The sequence below is a fragment of the Trichomonas vaginalis genome, chromosome II (assembly GCF_026262505.1).
Source record: "Trichomonas vaginalis G3 chromosome II, whole genome shotgun sequence".
NCBI classification, from domain to species: Eukaryota; Parabasalia; order Trichomonadida; family Trichomonadidae; genus Trichomonas; species Trichomonas vaginalis.
In genome coordinates this window covers 1,940,406-1,956,960 of record NC_067204.1, presented here as the reverse complement: position 1 = coordinate 1,956,960, position 16,555 = coordinate 1,940,406, and the positions used below count along the sequence as shown (strand labels likewise).

The 16,555-nt window shown below is 36.0% G+C and overlaps 5 protein-coding genes and 4 pseudogenes across 9 annotated transcripts, besides 3 other annotated features; 5 read left to right on the top strand and 4 right to left on the bottom strand.

Annotated features, from left to right (window-relative positions):
- Positions 1-10,359: part of a mobile genetic element that runs on past the window's edge.
- TVAGG3_0469440 (uncharacterized protein) lies at positions 674-835 on the top strand (the record flags this gene model as incomplete). The annotated part of the gene is made up of 1 exon (XM_051235447.1): positions 674-835. The coding sequence occupies one exon, from the start codon at positions 674-676 to the stop codon at positions 833-835; it is 162 nt and encodes a 53-aa protein (XP_051093271.1).
- Positions 1,011-1,570: a mobile genetic element.
- TVAGG3_0469420 (uncharacterized protein) lies at positions 1,578-2,141 on the bottom strand (the record flags this gene model as incomplete). The annotated part of the gene is made up of 1 exon (XM_051235446.1): positions 1,578-2,141. One exon carries the CDS (start codon positions 2,139-2,141, stop codon positions 1,578-1,580), a length of 564 nt encoding a protein of 187 aa, XP_051093270.1.
- TVAGG3_0469410 lies at positions 2,411-2,799 on the top strand (annotated as a pseudogene). The gene has a single exon. A coding segment is annotated over exon 1 (389 nt).
- On the top strand, positions 2,827-3,411 carry TVAGG3_0469400 (uncharacterized protein; the record flags this gene model as incomplete). The annotated part of the gene is made up of 1 exon (XM_051235445.1): positions 2,827-3,411. One exon carries the CDS (start codon positions 2,827-2,829, stop codon positions 3,409-3,411), a length of 585 nt encoding a protein of 194 aa, XP_051093269.1.
- On the bottom strand, positions 4,186-4,449 carry TVAGG3_0469390 (uncharacterized protein; the record flags this gene model as incomplete). The annotated part of the gene is made up of 1 exon (XM_051235444.1): positions 4,186-4,449. One exon carries the CDS (start codon positions 4,447-4,449, stop codon positions 4,186-4,188), a length of 264 nt encoding a protein of 87 aa, XP_051093268.1.
- On the top strand, positions 4,480-4,725 carry TVAGG3_0469380 (uncharacterized protein; the record flags this gene model as incomplete). The annotated part of the gene is made up of 1 exon (XM_051235443.1): positions 4,480-4,725. The coding sequence occupies one exon, from the start codon at positions 4,480-4,482 to the stop codon at positions 4,723-4,725; it is 246 nt and encodes an 81-aa protein (XP_051093267.1).
- Positions 5,530-6,551, bottom strand: TVAGG3_0469370 (annotated as a pseudogene). The gene has a single exon. A coding segment is annotated over exon 1 (1,022 nt).
- Positions 9,065-9,812, bottom strand: TVAGG3_0469360 (annotated as a pseudogene). Its single transcript has one exon. A coding segment is annotated over exon 1 (748 nt).
- A 3,695-nt stretch (positions 10,360-14,054) lies between the features above and the next one.
- Positions 14,055-14,160: a mobile genetic element.
- A 197-nt stretch (positions 14,161-14,357) lies between these two features.
- TVAGG3_0469330 lies at positions 14,358-14,854 on the top strand (annotated as a pseudogene). The gene has a single exon. A coding segment is annotated over exon 1 (497 nt).
- Positions 14,855-16,555: the final 1,701 nt, after the last annotated feature.

The window sequence follows — 16,555 nt, the reverse complement described above, 5'->3', positions numbered from 1 at the left end:
GATGGACCACCATACTGGCTAATATTGTCGGTCAAAAACACAAGATACTGTGAAGCCATACCATTACAGTCCAAATAATTTTTAGTATCTGACTGCTTTGACAATATTCGTTGACAAATACCATCCAACAAAACTGACATCTGACTGTGAAAGTTCTTTCAAATCAGATGATGTAAAAAAACTATCTGCGTTCAAAAAATGTAAACCAATATTTCATTGTCGACCAAAACCATTCTGCTCTTGTGTTCATTGACGGTTGTATAAAAATGTTAAGAGACTTAAACCAACCACAAGGTGGTGAAGCAAATGAAATGTCATATGACGACAAGTATAGACACTTCTCCATGGCAAAGATGAGACAAGTTTTAAATATTTACAATAACCGTAAACAAAAAGGTTTGGGAAACCACTCCCCCGAAGATAATGAAAACAACCCTGACTTAGAGAAAGACTATATATTTAATAATTTAGTCAAAAGAGACAAACAAGAAAGAATGCCGCGGCTTCAAACTTCAGAAAGGTGACAAAGTAAAAATAAGAAATACCTAAACGCGGACCCATATGAAAAATACTATTGACTATGACAACAATGGAACCCGATAGGTACTCACATTCGTGTTCGTAAAAATAGAAGAAAAGTATACAAGAGAATATTATGAAGTTTTAGGCAAACATGGCAAAATGTACAGACTGCAAGCAGAAGATAAAACTACTATTGTCAGACCTCGTTTCAAACTTGTCAAAGTTCAAAGGTGGTATACTTTCAAAGACAGTTCCTAACAAATATAAGACAACTCCTGACGAATATGCTAAAGAAGTTGAAAATGACGACTAAGCAATTCTTATACCATGCGTAAACTGTCATGTAAGGTGGCTGTAGTCTTTACTTTGTCCCGTTGTTTGCGTATATCCCGAAACGCGATGATGTATGGTTTTCCTCCTCCCTGCAGTGTTACCCCAGAAACAATTTATAGCAAACTAACGTTGTCTTTAACCATCACTATTCCTGAAACCAATAAGAATACGGAAAAAGTGACAAAACATCAAAAACAGGGAGGGAGTCTCAATTTTATTACTTATATTAATAATTTAACAAAATATTTATATTAAATAACTCTTAATAAAATAATATTACTTAAAATTATACCTCAAATTCAAACAATATTTAAAATACATTAATTTACAAATAATTTATCTCAACATTATATTTATATATATTAATTTTTCATAAATGTATAAATCATATAATCCTATAATCTATGCAAATCTCATCTAAAATTTTTTGAAAAAACCGCTGGACCATTTTTATAATGCCATCTTAAATTCATTCATAAATTCTGGTACATGTTAGTACCAGAGGTCTTCAAATCTCAAACACCTCCGGTCACCAACATTACCAGGACGCGAGTTTCCAAATGGCCCTCGTACGATTTTCTATTAAGCATCTTCTTGAATGGAGAAGTCTCATAGAAACTTCGTACGAGGGCTTCTCTTTTAAATACTCTGGCACCTGCTGTATTCGGGAGCGACTTTACAGCCCTTTCCCAATGTTGAAGCTGGGGAAAAGTTTAAATCTCTTACTTGTATGGGCAAGCTGCAAGAATGAAGTCGACTATCTCAGTCTTTGTCTTGACCAGTTGGACGGCTCTTGCGAGTACGTCTGTTTTGCGGTCTCCAGCTGGTGTCTGACCTTCGTAATTGCGCATGTTCTTGAGAGCTCCAACTGTAAATGATTGTAGGATGAAGAGTCTCTCAGACTGCTTGAGGTAGTCTTCACGGTCACGAACCGAATCTGTGGTACGAGTCGAATCGGTCGATTTGAGGGAAGAGACTGAAAGCCTGTCGTCTTCCATAGGGGCTGTGGCATACTCTTTGCGTAAACGGTTCAGACCTTCTTCGAACTCTTGGTCTCTCTTGGATTGAGATTGGAATTGTGGGGCAGGGTTTTGCATAAACATCCAAGGGTTGGGGAAGTAAGGCATAGGCTGAGGAGGGTAGTTCGGGAAGCCTTGTGGTGGGTAGTAACCTTGAGGTGGAAATTGGTAGTAAATCGGAGGTACTTGCTGGAACTGAGGTGCAGGGGCTGGTGCTTTAGGTTCCTCTGGTTTGGGAATGGGCTCGGTTGGTGGTACGTCAGTCATCCGTTTGTGTCCTGTGGGATGGAAAATATTTTTCTGTCGGAAGAAAAAACTTTTTCTGTCGGAAGAAAAAACTTTTTCTGTCGGAAGAAAAAACTTTTTCTGTCGGAAGGAAAAACTTTTTCTGAAGTTCGACCAAAAAGTTCTCAATTTTCGAAAATTTGAATGGTTTACGGACGGACAACTGGAAGAGTTCTTCCTGTCGTCGGGAAAATTTTTTCCCTTTGTCCGGAAAATTTTTTCAAGTTGTCGGGAAAATATTTTCCTGTCGGATGGAAGGACTCGGAAACCAGAAGGATTTGACGAGGCAATTTACCTTATAGAGATAAATGAAGTTGTTAAGCAGTACTTGCGCAGGGTAATGAAGCCCAAGGTCAAGTTCACCGCTATTTCTGGAAGGGCTGCCTTGAATCTCGAGACTTCGACTGGAATTCCAATTCAAATACCAGAAAAAACTCCTTTCGACGACATAAAGGACGCCAAAAGAGAAACTCTTGTTAAGTTCCTAAACAAACGTCCTTGGATAAAAATACCAAACAAGGAGAACCCCCTACCCCATATGAAATTGGCAATTCAGTCTCTCCTTCACTTCTCGGGTCAGCCGTTCTACATAACCTGTGAAGGCGACATCCAACCAGTTCAGTCAACCTTAACGTTTTGAGTAAAAACATTTTTTTTCATTTTTTGAATGAAGCAAGTTAAATTCGTCCCACACCAATCTCAATGGACCGATGAAGAGTTTCAAGCCATGGTTGAAGGCGTTGAGAACGACATAGACGGCGAACTTGAAGGAGCTCAAACCACAATTGCAACCAAAATTGCAGAAGTCAAGGAACAGATAGCTCCACTTAAAGCTACCAAAGCTACTCTTGACCTCATGGATAGTTACCGTTTAGATGTCAAGAGTGGAATAAGACAATTAAAATTAAAACTTCTAAACTACGAAGCTATACTCCAAAAGTTAGCAGAAATGAGAAGACTTTACCAGAGCTACTTACATGTAAGGGACTTACCTTCAAGCAGTCCGACCAAAGATGAATTTTCTGACATTGTCCCAATTTTGTCCGAAAGTCAGCTCAGATGTTTCGAACTGCTCCCAACATATCCGGAATATGAACGTTTGCCTGAACTCTTCCGCAATCTCAAAAAACGTTTTTTGGTTCTCATGTTCGAAACTTTTATCGGAAGAGACAACAAACGTTCAGAAGAAGAACAAGATATTATTTTAAACTTGTTGTATGACATAACTGTCATAACAAGCTTTTTGAAGTAAAACCGCCATTCTCAAACCACTTCATTTTTTCGATGTCCGAACAAGCACCGAAGCCGAACACAATAGCAGATGTCCTTTCAAGGTTGCCAGACAAGCGCCCAGTTCAAATTCAAATTGCCCAATTGAAAGCTCATCTGACAAACACCATTAAGACTCTCCAAAGTAGTCTTATGACAGAGATGACCAATCTCAAAGCCGATGTCCTCATGAACCAAGCTTCCAATGAGAAATGCCTGAACGATTTCACGGAAACCTTGCGCAATTACGAGAGAGAGAACCGAGACCTTGCCAGACTCATCTACCGTTTCTTCGAAGAGATAGACGCCATCTGGAAGGTACTCGGAAAGGACAGAACATGCAACACCGTACTTCGTGAGTACCAAATTGAAGAAGGAATTGTCGAGGAAGAAGAGGAAGAAGAGGAAGAAGAGGAAGAAGAGAAACACGAAGAAGAGGAAGTTTGGGCAACCCTTGTTGCCGATGACGGTTACGAAATTTCCCAACCCTACCCATACCAAATCCGCAACAGGGAGACCGGCAAGGTTCTTACCCCAGTCCTCAACAACTTGGGACACTTGAACCTTAACCTTCGGAATCGCGGTTCAATCTCCATGGGCAAGCTTGTCGCAATTCAATGGGTTCCAAATCCAGGCAAGAAGACGAAGGTCAGACACATTGACGGTGACAAGCTCAACAACCGTAAGGAGAACCTCGAGTGGTTCTAAGAGTAAAAAAATTTTATTTTAGGGGGAAACCCCAAGTAAATTTAGGTGTTTATTTGGATAAGTATGTTAAATTAAGGGTAATTTGCAAAATTAGTTCCCGACCTTTGAATTGGGCTCTTTCGTTATCCCAGTTGCGTAGGAGGTCGTCCCAGAGGAGTTGGTAGAATTGCCAATCCAAGGACGATTTGTCCTCCCAGGCATTGAGGATGTACTGCTCGTAGAGTTTCATGACCTCTGCCTTGCACCAGACACCCTCTCCCTTGGAACGTAAGGCTTCTTCGAAGTGCTCGAATGCGATTGGCTGCGTGACCATCCGAAATGACACTTTTTGTCCGTTTGGTCAATGTTTGTGTCTCGTGCCATAGTCGATGAAAATACAGACAAACAGGTTATATATGAGTTTGAGACCAAGAATGGTGTAACTCGACCTGTCCGATTCAAAGACTCCGAGGGCGACCATGAAATTAAACGGAAATTAGCTAGGAAGGAATATAAAATGGACTGGTTGCCACCACCTCCACCTCCACCACCTTTACCTGTTCCTCAAGTAAATAAGCCTTTCCCGTTCCCAAGAATTCCCACATTTTAATTCAAATTCGAATAAAAATTTTTTATTTCATGCAATGTTTTATTTCTGTGCCGTCTTCAAGTATGCCCCAGTACTTACGCTTGGAGAGGACATGAACTTCGGTGAAAATTTTGTCCAATTTGAATTGACCCATCTTTTCACCGACAAACCCATTTCAATGAGTTTGTTGTACCCTTCTTCGTTCGTCATGAGTGCGTCAATGTTCTCATAGTAAACCACAACTTTCGATTTGACTTCGGAGAAGAATTTGTTGTAGTTGTCAAGGACTGCTTTGCGAACTGAGGGTAAGACCAATGTTCGACAATAGGTTTTAATGTGGTTACTAAGCCACTTTGACCTTGAGTGAATTCGTACTTCAAAACAAAAGGAGAAAACCTTTCAACAAAGTTGTCGACCTTCTCATAATGTTTACTCTTCATCTCTTGAGGTTTCTTAATGGAATATCCCCATGTCGAATTCATAAGCAATTTGAGTGTCATTGCAAGTTTGGGGTTTGAAGCTTTCCTAATATCATACAGTTGTTGTATGACTTTTCCAACTGTATAGTTCCTTCCCGGGAACTCACCATCTTCGTTTGGAATTCCAGTCGGAATATATTGGACAAACCTCATGTATGCAGCGTTAAGGTCGACATAGTATATCTTTTCATTGAGTCGAACTTGTCGCAACCAATTGGTCCAGTTTGTGGAAATTCAAGTGAGTCTCTTATCTTCTGAGAAACTTCTCCTGTTATCTCATAAACATCGTCGAAGCAACCTGTTTCATATAAAACCTTCTGACCTAACTCAGATGCTCTCCAATACAATTTGACGTCAATTGGATGTCTCAATGGAAGTTTGTTTATAGCATCTTGAAGTTCTTGCAACCTCATTGGAAGTTCTTCTGGTTCAGGTTGGTATCCGAACAATCCAACTCCTTGTGGAATTGTGTACTTCTTTTGTACTAGAACTTTGTCTGGAACAACTTTTGGTCTTGCTAACAGTGAAAAGTTTGTTTCGTCTTTTGGTACAAAAGTTTCTGTCAGCTTGTCATCTGGAATTGGTTCCAACAAACCTTTCTCGAAAAGAATGTTTACAGCTCTGACAATGTTGCACTTGCCTTTTCCGAACAATGGGTTTGTAAGACTTTCGTTCAACATGAAGTGGTTGTGGACAATTACAATCTTCAACCATGGTAAATTGAACTCAACAACATAGTCGTCATGTGAAGAACCTTTAGCTGTAGGTATGTTGACTCGGATATTGACATTTGCCAACGGTGCAATTTTTGCCAATTGACCTCTGAGAATGTACCTTGTCTTCACACATGACTCAAGATACTTCATCTTCTCATCTGTAACAAGACCAGAGTTCCTGAGACATGTAAGAATGCAAGGTTCATTGACAATTGTTTCAATTGAATTGTAAATTCCATACCTTGTCAAGTCAATGTCAGACTTATTTATGAAGGGGAAGTATCCAGCATGTTGTCTGACTGCTTGAGGGTTAGGTTGGTACCATTCGAACTTGACACTTGCAATTCCTTCAATTGCATTCAAAATGTCTGAGTCGGAGTCAACCATTTGTTCTCTCTTTGTAGTCTTGAAAGCGTCAAGAAGCATTGCAGCTGTGACATTGCCATGTGCATAGTAAATGTGACCATCCAAATCTGTTATGGTCAATCTGAGATTGTATCCTTTTCTTATTTCCATCTTGAATTGCAGCAAGTACACCCATGAAGCCTTCTTTGTTCTTTCCTTCGTCAAAGTTTACTGTAAAGGTTCGACCAGATGTAATTTGACTTCTAACTTCACGATACTTCTCATATGCATATCTTGTTCTTTCCATGGGAGCATGACCATCCTCTGCACTACCTTTTTTCCTTCTCAAAGGATGCAATTGTTCGTCATGTTTCCAGTAGAATCTGGCAAAGCCGTCGTGTCTTCAACTTGAGGTTCACTAACATCGAAAGGCATTGTCCATAAAGACGTTCTTCTTCTAACCTCTCTAGTCTGTTTGGATAATTTGCACGTGCTGTTTCCAAATCCATTTCGTAGCGAAGACCAGCCAGTTTGTCATAGACTTTTATGGGTCTTCCCTTCCTATATTTAAATTCTTCGAAACTCTCCAACCATATCTTTGTAACTCTGCTTTTATTCTAGCAGATTTTCTATCCATTCTATATGGGGCATTTTTATAAAAATAAAAAAATTTTTTTTCTTTACTTAACATAACCGCCTGCTGCCATAAGTCTTTGACGCCAACCCATACCAGCTAATGAAGGTTGACTTGGTTTAGTTTCCAAACTAAACTTTTGGTTTTGGTTTATCTTCAGTTTTTGGTTTTTCTTCTTCTATCGGTTTTTCGTCACTTTTTGGTTCCTCTGACTTTACTTCACTTGCAGGACAGTTGTGTGTCAACATCTTCATAAATATCATTGCCATTTGTTTTTGTTTTCCTTTCAACTTTTTGTGTTTGTTGTAAAGTTTAGAATATTTCGACTCTAAGTCAATGAGATGTTCTATAATGAACTGTTGTCAGTGAAGTAAACTTTTCCATCTGTTGTCTCGAAAGCTCCTTCAGACTTAATATTTTATTTGTGAGAGTCTGTTTCTTTTTTGAGATAACTTGCCGTTCCATTTCTATGAAAAGTGACTTTATAGTTAGGGTTTGTATTTCCAGACCTGGCACTTTCTATTATTGAATTTTTCTCTTCATCTGTAAGTTCTTGACAGGTTTGACAATGGTTCTGAACTTTTGTTTGTGGTGTCAAATCTACCGTTTCAACTTCTTCGGTCATTTCATCTCAGTAAAAAATTTTAGTTTGGTTTGTTTTTCAACTGGTTGTTTAGGTTTTTAAGTCGGTTAAAACTTCCTGAGGTATAGGAAGAACTTGACAAACACGTTGTGTAACTGCTGGAAGCCGACAAATCCATCTTGAACCCATTTGTCTCAATGCTGTATTGTTCATTTCATCTCAGTAAAAAACTTTACATCCCCACGTTTGAGGCGGTTGAGGTTGGTTATTGTTTACCCATTGTTGTGCATGTTATATCCTCTGTTAAAGAATCTTTCACCTTGGTCCATATAGTGTCCTGCTTGGTTATAGTAGTCATTTGCTTTGTTATAAATAGTTTCCTGCTTGTCTTCCTACATTGTCCATCCATCCTTGAACTTTTCCTCTGTTTCAGGATTTGGAATAAGATTTGCTGCATCTCGTGCTACATCCCAACCTTTCTGTACAGTTTGTATAATAGGTTGTGCTTTCTCTTTAAGTATACCTAATGTACTCAAAATCTTCCTTCCAACTCCAAATACACCTCTGGCTATTGTTCCCACTGCGGGCAAAAATCTGGATGCAACTCCTGCTAATGCGCCAAATAACCCATTTCTTATAGGATAAAAATGACGAATCCAAACAAGGACCCCCATGTTTCTAAAGCGACAAAGAAAGCACTCATGATAAAAATCTTTAGTTCAACACCAAATGCTTGGTTTATGGATATCTTGGAAAACATTCCGAGGTATAGAGAAGATGGACCACCATACTAAATATTTGTCGGTCAAAACACAAGATACTGTGAAGCCATACCATTACAGTCCAAAGCTATTTTAGATATCTTAGCAGCTTTGACAATATTCGTTGACAAATACCATCCAACAAAAACTGACATCTGACTGTGAAAGTTCTTTCAAATCAGATGATGTAAAAAACTATCTGCGTTCAAAAAATGTAAACCAATATTTCATTGTCGACCAAACACCATTCTGCTCTTGGTGTCATTGACGGTTGTATAAAATGTTAAGAGACTTAAACCAACCACAAGGTGGTGAAGCAAATGAAATGTCATATGAACAGAAATATAGACACTTCTCCATGGCAAAGATGAGACAAGTTTTAAATATTTACAATAACCGTAAACAAAAAGGTTTGGGAAACCACTCCCCCGAAGAAATGAAAAACAACCCTGACTTAGAGAAAGACTATATATTTAATAATTTAGTCAAAAGAGACAAACAAGAAAGAATGCCGGGCTTCAAACTTCAGAAAGGTGACAAAGTAAAAATAGAAATACCTAACGCGACCCATATGAAAATACTATTGACTATGACAACAATGGGAACCCGAAGGTACTCACATTCGTGTTCGTAAAAATAGAAGAAAGTATACAAGAGAATATTATGAAGTTTTAGGCAAAACATGGCAAAAATGTACAGACTGCAAGCAGAAGATAAAACTACTATTGTCAGACCTCGTTTCAAACTTGTCAAAAGTTAAGGTGGTATACTTTCAAAAGACAGTTCCCTAACAAATATAAGACAACTCCTGACGAATATGCTAAAGAAGTTGAAAATGACGACTAAGCAATTCTATACCATGCGTAAACTGTCATGTAAGGTGGCATGTAGTCTTTACTTTGTCCCGTTGTTTGCGTATATCCCGAAACGCGATGTGTATGGTTTCCATCTCCCTGAGTGTCACCCCAGAAACAATTTATAGCAAACTGAACGTCGTCTTTAACATCATATCCTTTACCTTTTTCATTGCTGACCAATCCCAAAATTTATGCTTATGCCAACCTGCTTGAGATGTACTTAAATCTATGTAGTGACTGTGCGCAGGTAAATTTTCAACCTGAAATCGTTTTACTTCCTCCTGTTTCCTTTGAAGAGTTTGCACAATACAAAAACCTGTCAACTATTTGTTCCCATGCACCAACACCAAACATTACTTGAGGACCTCTTGCTTCCATAGATGTATAAATAGAACCTACTGGGTTCATTAAATCAAACATATGAGATAATATAGGATTGTCTCTTTTGAACTTAAAATATAGTGTAACTATTTCAGGTTTCTTCTGGTTTGTGTCAGAATATTTTTTATAATATAATCTTATGTTTTCAGGGTAGGTAAAGTCTTGACTATAATATTTATTTCTGTCATCTTCATAATAGTATACTATTCTCGTTTTTTTAATTGCATTATATCTTTATATCTATAATATTCTAAATATAATGTTTGCTTTTTTGGGGTCTACACGTGCGTCAACACCATAGTCATAATAATATGGTGCTGGAAGCTGGGTCAGGCAATGTCATATCTGCCATTCATAAACTCTTAAATATTTCTTTGTTCGTCTCCATATAAGTTTTAAGTAAGCAGTTGTTTCTAATGGAACTTTAACTTGTGTACCATCATTCTTTATATAGCCTACATACATTTCATTGTTATTTTTCGGAATGAGTTTATACCGTATACATTTTTAAGGAGTGTACAAACTCCCATCTAAAATATTTGTTTTCTTCATTGACAGAAAAGTCACCAACAATAGTTTCAATATTTTTCGTTGTTCCTATCAAACTTTGGTATATTTCATTGACATATGTTTTATCTGCTTTCTTTTCAAAGGCTAACGTTTAAGTCTGTTATTTCAGAAGATGTATGTGTATGTCCAACGTCACTTTTCCTGTTTAAGGTTTCTTGTAAGTTTGTAATATTTGCAATGGTATGTGTATGTCCAACGGCACTTTTACTGTTTAAGGTTTCTTGTAAGTTTGTAATATTTGCAATGGTATGTGTATGTCCAACGGCACTTTTACTGTTTAAGGTTTCTTGTAAGTCTGTTATTTCAGATATAGAATGTGTATGAGTCTTTTTAGAATATTCGTTTCAGCTCTTGTCACTTCACTTGACATTTTATTGTCAACATAATGTTTTGTCTGCTAGTTCAGGATGAGTATGTCTTTTGTTGCATAAGCATTGTTAGCTCTTTCTTCTTCTTTTGCTATTGCATCGTCTACATATTCTTTGTCAGCTTTGTTGTCAACATCCGTTTTCAAAAGAAGTTCATTTATAGGTTTCTCGTTTAAAGTTCCTTTTGTTGGATTTATATAGACAGTATGGTTCTTATTGTCTTGAAACAGAAACTCATCTGTCATTGGGTTTAATGTCAGTTTTAAGTTTCCTTCTTTCAATGACTCAGATATCTTAGAATAGTTTGAAAAGTTTGTTGTGTTCTTATTTAGAGCTTGTATAATGAGTTGTCGGTTGTGTTGTATTTCTCTCATAGACGGGGTTTCATTTGACATTTTTATTCTAGATAAAAATATGCTTCCAATAGAAAAAGAAAATTCTAGAGTTGCTACAACTAAACCATTAGATGAACTTTTTACTAATGTCGGTCAAAAGTTTGAGACAGAGACCGTAAAGCATGAAGCTATCGTTTTGACTACCCATTAAGATGGCTAAGAGACCCATCTGTCACAAAGCTATTGGCTTTCGGTAGAATGAAGTTTGTGTCTGTAGAAGATAAAAGTTTTCCATTTATTGTAAGGTTTCATATAGATTATATATCTGAAGGGAAACGAAAAATGTGGGAAGAAATTGAGCTAATACAAGTTGACCTTTCATCTTCTCTACAGACTGCGTTAAAAAATATAGAAGATAAAATAAATTCATGTTAATGCAAAATATGCTGATGAATATGCAAATACCGAGAGCACACTTTATGTGAGAATTGTATATGACAAACAAAATTCACAAGTGTCATTTCAAATCTACGAAGACAATCCAAAGAAAGACGAACAAATATATACAGAATTCACTGCAATGTCATGGTATTATTTTGCAAAGAATGTTAAATCAGAAAGTCGAACTTCCTTTAGCAAATATTTACAGTCGATATGCAAGAGATGAACCATATTATTTAAAGATGTTTTCGACCCAGCTGCTATTATTGTTCATGCTTCATTTTCTGGCGCCCAAAACTCTTTCTTATGCTTGGCAAATGACTTTTACGAAAAACCTACAAAGTTATACGAACCACCAAGTGGAAGTATTTCAGACTTTCAAGTATGGTTTACTACAGATGAAAGAAAGAATAATTCCATTATACCATGCGTTTTACTTAGAACTTAGTTTCATATACAACTACTATCGAACGGTAAAAATATAATTTTTTAATACGGTTGAGGTGTTGGATTTGGTTGCCAACTAGACTGTGGTGCAGGTTCAGGCTGTTGTATAACAGGAGCTTGTTCTTCTGGTTCAGGGTCTTTAGGTATAATACCAACGAACTGACCTACTCTTTTACAATATTTTTGACTCCGTTCCAAATTCCTTTTCCGACAGATTTTATTCCATTCCATATACCTCTTCCAACTCTTCTGAAGAAGTTTCCAATACTACTGAAGAAACCCATTTACTATATGTAAAAATCTAATGTCCGCCTAGTCTCTTACGTTCCTGTTGAGTTCCATAGCATTCTTTAACTGGAGCTCATACATTCTGTTTCTCCTCTGGTAGAAAACATATTCTGGGTCAACTCTGTTCGCGTCATCTGCATAAAGTTGTTTATATCCCACTTCAGGGTTTGTATAAAACTCTTTCCATCTCATATTTGCATACCATGGTGGCAAACCTAACGCAGCGTCATTTGACATGGCAGTTTGCATTTGTACATCTGTTGGCACTTGACCATAGTTTGCCATTGCAGTTTGTATTCTAACTTCATTTGGAATATTCTCTGGGTTTGGTTGTCCAGGTTGCTGTGCATTCGCTAAGTTCTGTGCGTCCATTTAATATTAGATAAAAATATCTCTTACGAGTACATACTGAACATTTGCAGGCATTGGTTCATCTTCATATTCTCTGTACTTTTTGCCACGTCAAATAAATAAATGACACAATGGAAAAAACCTAAAACAAGTAGTCCTATTTCAAACCACATTTACTTACTAATAAAATTTCTTTGTTATGACACTTTCTCCAGTTTATAGGACCTCTCTCATATTCTATCTTGTCATATATAAACTCATAGTCATGTATGTCCTCTAACCATCTCATAACGGTTTCCAAACCACTTTTATCGGATGTAAAGTAAAAGCATGGATGGTTATGTAAAACGTCTAAAGTTTCTAAAGAGTCTCTCAAAGTCCAGTCTACTTGGTATTGAAAATCCCATGTGTTATAGAACGGTGGGTCCACTATAAAGAAAACATTTCCTTGTCTTTATATTTTTCATACAACTCTGTCCAATGACATCTCACAAACTCTATACCTCAATATATTTTTCTATGTCCTCTTTGAAAACATTTGTATAGTTAAGATATAAAACTTTTGACATAAGTGTTTCAATGTCATGAACTCTTATAGCACCACTATATAATAGTCTAGCAGATATACTATCCCAGTCTATATATTCTGCTTTTTTCAAAACCTCTCCACAATATTTTTGTTATCTAATGGTATACGTTCCATCTTACCTATAGGTATCTTTTCTTTTAACTCACTCAATATTTTGTTTGTGTCTGGAATATGTTTGAGACGGTCCATATAGTTGTCAAGTCATTGCATATAATCTTTGAGTCTGGGAATATTGTATGGCACAAATGGGATATATAGAAACTTCCACCGAACAAATCTACAAATGTTAGACCATTCGGTAGTTTCTTAAGTTCTCTCAATATAATATCTTTACATTTACTCTTATTTCCAAAGAACGGTAACGGTGGTTTTGTAAAATTCATTTATATATAATAATAAAAATGTTTTTACCCGAAAAGTGACAGAAAAGTGACAAAACATGAAAACATATATAATTTGTGAAAAGCGACACATTATATAATGTTTTTCGACCCAGAAGAAGGCTTCTTCCCAGAAGCAATGGAGGAAGAAGAAGAGTCCTCCGAATAAAAACTTCATTTATACTAAACATCAACATCAGGGCTAGAAGGCACGAAGTGCCTGGAAGCCCCACTACCTTTTTTTTTTTTTTTTTTTATTTAGTCATATTTTGCATAATTCTAAGTAGATTTTGTAAAAAATCAAGAAAGAAAAAATTTAACGTTCTTTATTTTTTCTTTTTTATAATAATACATATTATTATATAATTAACATATTCATAATGTTTCACCCTTTCAAAAATATAATCCTCCTCCTCTCAAATAAACGTACATACGGGTGGCCTCTTTTTTCAAAAAATTAAAATTTGAAATTTTGGGCTCAAATATTATAGATTTTTTCAACCTTCAACGATATATGTTGTCTATATCAGACCTCCTTTCTTTTTGATACTTAACATTGTTCCTAAATCTTAGCCGTTAAGGCTGTTCTGAAAATATTTTTTTTTTCGAAAAAATTCGAAAAAAATTTTAAAATTCAAAAATCCCTTAATTCCTGAGGATTTTGGAAAAAAGTTTTTACATGAACATGTGTATATTATATGAAGTATATTGATAAGGTAAAAATCAATTTTATTGCATATTCATCGAGAAAATAAACTAACGAATCCCTCAAAATTGAGAGGGTAATCCTCCTCCTCTCAAATAAACGTACATATGGGTGCACCCTTAAGAAGCTAAATTCTGAAGTTTACATGATCCTCTCGTGTGCACCCTTAAAAAAATGCAAAAAAAATTGAATACTTTACTGGCTGGGCAAATTTGTCGCCGCCCCTTATCATTTGTGATACAGCAACAAAGAAAGCAAAAGCACTGGGAATTATTAAGAAGAAAAATACTTTATTCGTGGCTGAAGTAAAGGGTCACATTGATGAAAAATACATTAATGATTACATAAACTTTTTACCGATAATAAGAAACTTAGATATTATCACAGATGAAAAAACAATTGGCAGTTTTATGTATAATTACATGAAATCAAACAATCTACCAGTTGACCAGAAACAGAGAAAATTAACTCAGTTAGCATCAACACACAACCAATATCAACCATTTTCTTCTTATTATCTTTGGTATCTAATCGACAGATTTCATTTATCATTGATGACATTCAATCAATTTTAACATTTACTAAAAACACTTGTTTTAATGAATTTGCGAACAAATTTATGAACGAAAGACAAAAGGCTGAATTAGAAGGAAATAAAGGAAAAAGTTTATTTTGCAAGATTTCACTTAATGGATCATATGGTTACGATGCAATGAATACACAAAATTACGCAAAGACTAAAATAATGAATGCACAGAAGGCACGCGTTGCATGTATGTCAAATAAGTTTAAAAACATAAGAGAAATAGGAGAGGATACATATCAAGTGATGCTTAAAGATAGATTTTATAGATGTGATACATGTTTACAAGAGGCATTCTTCACTTTAGATAATGCTAAATACTGGTATTTGGTTTAACAACGTTTATTTTTTGTTGAACATTTCCACTTTCATTTATTTCATCCTCCTTTGTTTCATTTATTTTTAAAATCGGTTTCATCGAAACTAAACGTACATGTTTTGTCATGATTTCTTCATCGTACATGTTTTGTCATGATTTCTTCATCGTAATGAACGTGAATGAATTTGTCATGATTTCATCGTCAATGAATTTGTCAAACATGAACGTGAATGGTTTGTCATGATTTCATCGTCAATGAATTTGTCATGATTTCATCGTCAATGAATTTGTCAAACATGAACGTGAATGGTTTCGTCATGATTTCATCGTCAATGAATTTGTCATGATTTCATCGTCAATGAATTTGTCAAACATGAACGTGAATGGTTTCGTCATGATTTCATCGTCAATGAATTTGTCATGATTTCATCGTCAATGAATTTGTCATGATTTCATCGTCAATGAATTTGTCATGATTTCATCGTCAATGGTTTCGTCATGGTTTCATCGTCAATGAATTTGTCAAACATGAACGTATATGGTTTCGTCATGATTTCATCGTACATGTTTTTGTCATGATTTCTTCATCGTACATGTTTTGTCGAAACTTCATCGTATATGTTTTGTCGAAACTTCTTCATCGTAAATGGTTTCGTCATGGTTTCATCGTCAATGAATTTGTCAAAACTTCATCGTAATGAGCGTAAATGATCCAAAAATAATGTTTATGTTAGAATGTTAGATCTCACCTCTTTTCTCACCTCATTTCTACCCTCATGAATTTTCGTACGGAATCTCTTCTCTCGGTTTTCCGAGGGAAGCAATCATATGAGGAAATTCTTCTAAAAGTTCTTTTGTCTGTTGGTTTTCAAACCAATGATATGCTTGCTTTGTAGAACGAAGAGTATTATAAGGCGTTTTGTGAAGAATATAGCAACCGTCGGAATTCAGACGGTTGGTTTTTATACAAAATTCACACAGGAAATTCTTGAGTTTTGGTTGAAAGAATACGGTCAAGCCAAAAGTGGCTCGACCTCAAAACAAACATTTTATGAGCTTAATAAGGCATTTATGAATGAATTCAAAGGTATTTGCATACATCCTGACCTCGTTCATTTTGTTGCTGAATTCAGCAAAAATAAAGTTTAGGGTAGAGGGTTTTTAGGTGTCACTACGTCACCAGGTCACCAGGTTAATTAACTTCTCTTAAAATTACTGACAACATGACATTTAGACAACAACATCATGGGTTATTCAATAATTAATTATTTTTGAAGAACTGAAGGTGTCACCAGGTCACCATGTGTCACCAGGTCATTTCACTTCTCTGAAAAAATGAGACAACATGACATTTTGACAACATCATGGGAAATAAATGTTTACGTACATGTTTTGTCGAAACTTCTTCGTAATGAGTGTAAATGAACCAAAAATAATGTTTACGTTCATGTTTGACAACATCATGGGTTATTCAATAATTAATTATTTTTGAAGAACTGAAGGTGTCACCAGGTCACCATGTGTCACCAGGTAATTTAACTTCTCTGAAAAAATGAGACAACATGACATTTTGACAACATAGTGGGAAATATGATGTTATTGTTAATGTTATCATTAATGCTTCGGGTTATTCAATAATACTTTATTTTTGAAGAACTGAAGGTGTCACCAGGTCACCATGTGTCACCAGGTCATTTAACTTCTCTGAAAAAATGTGA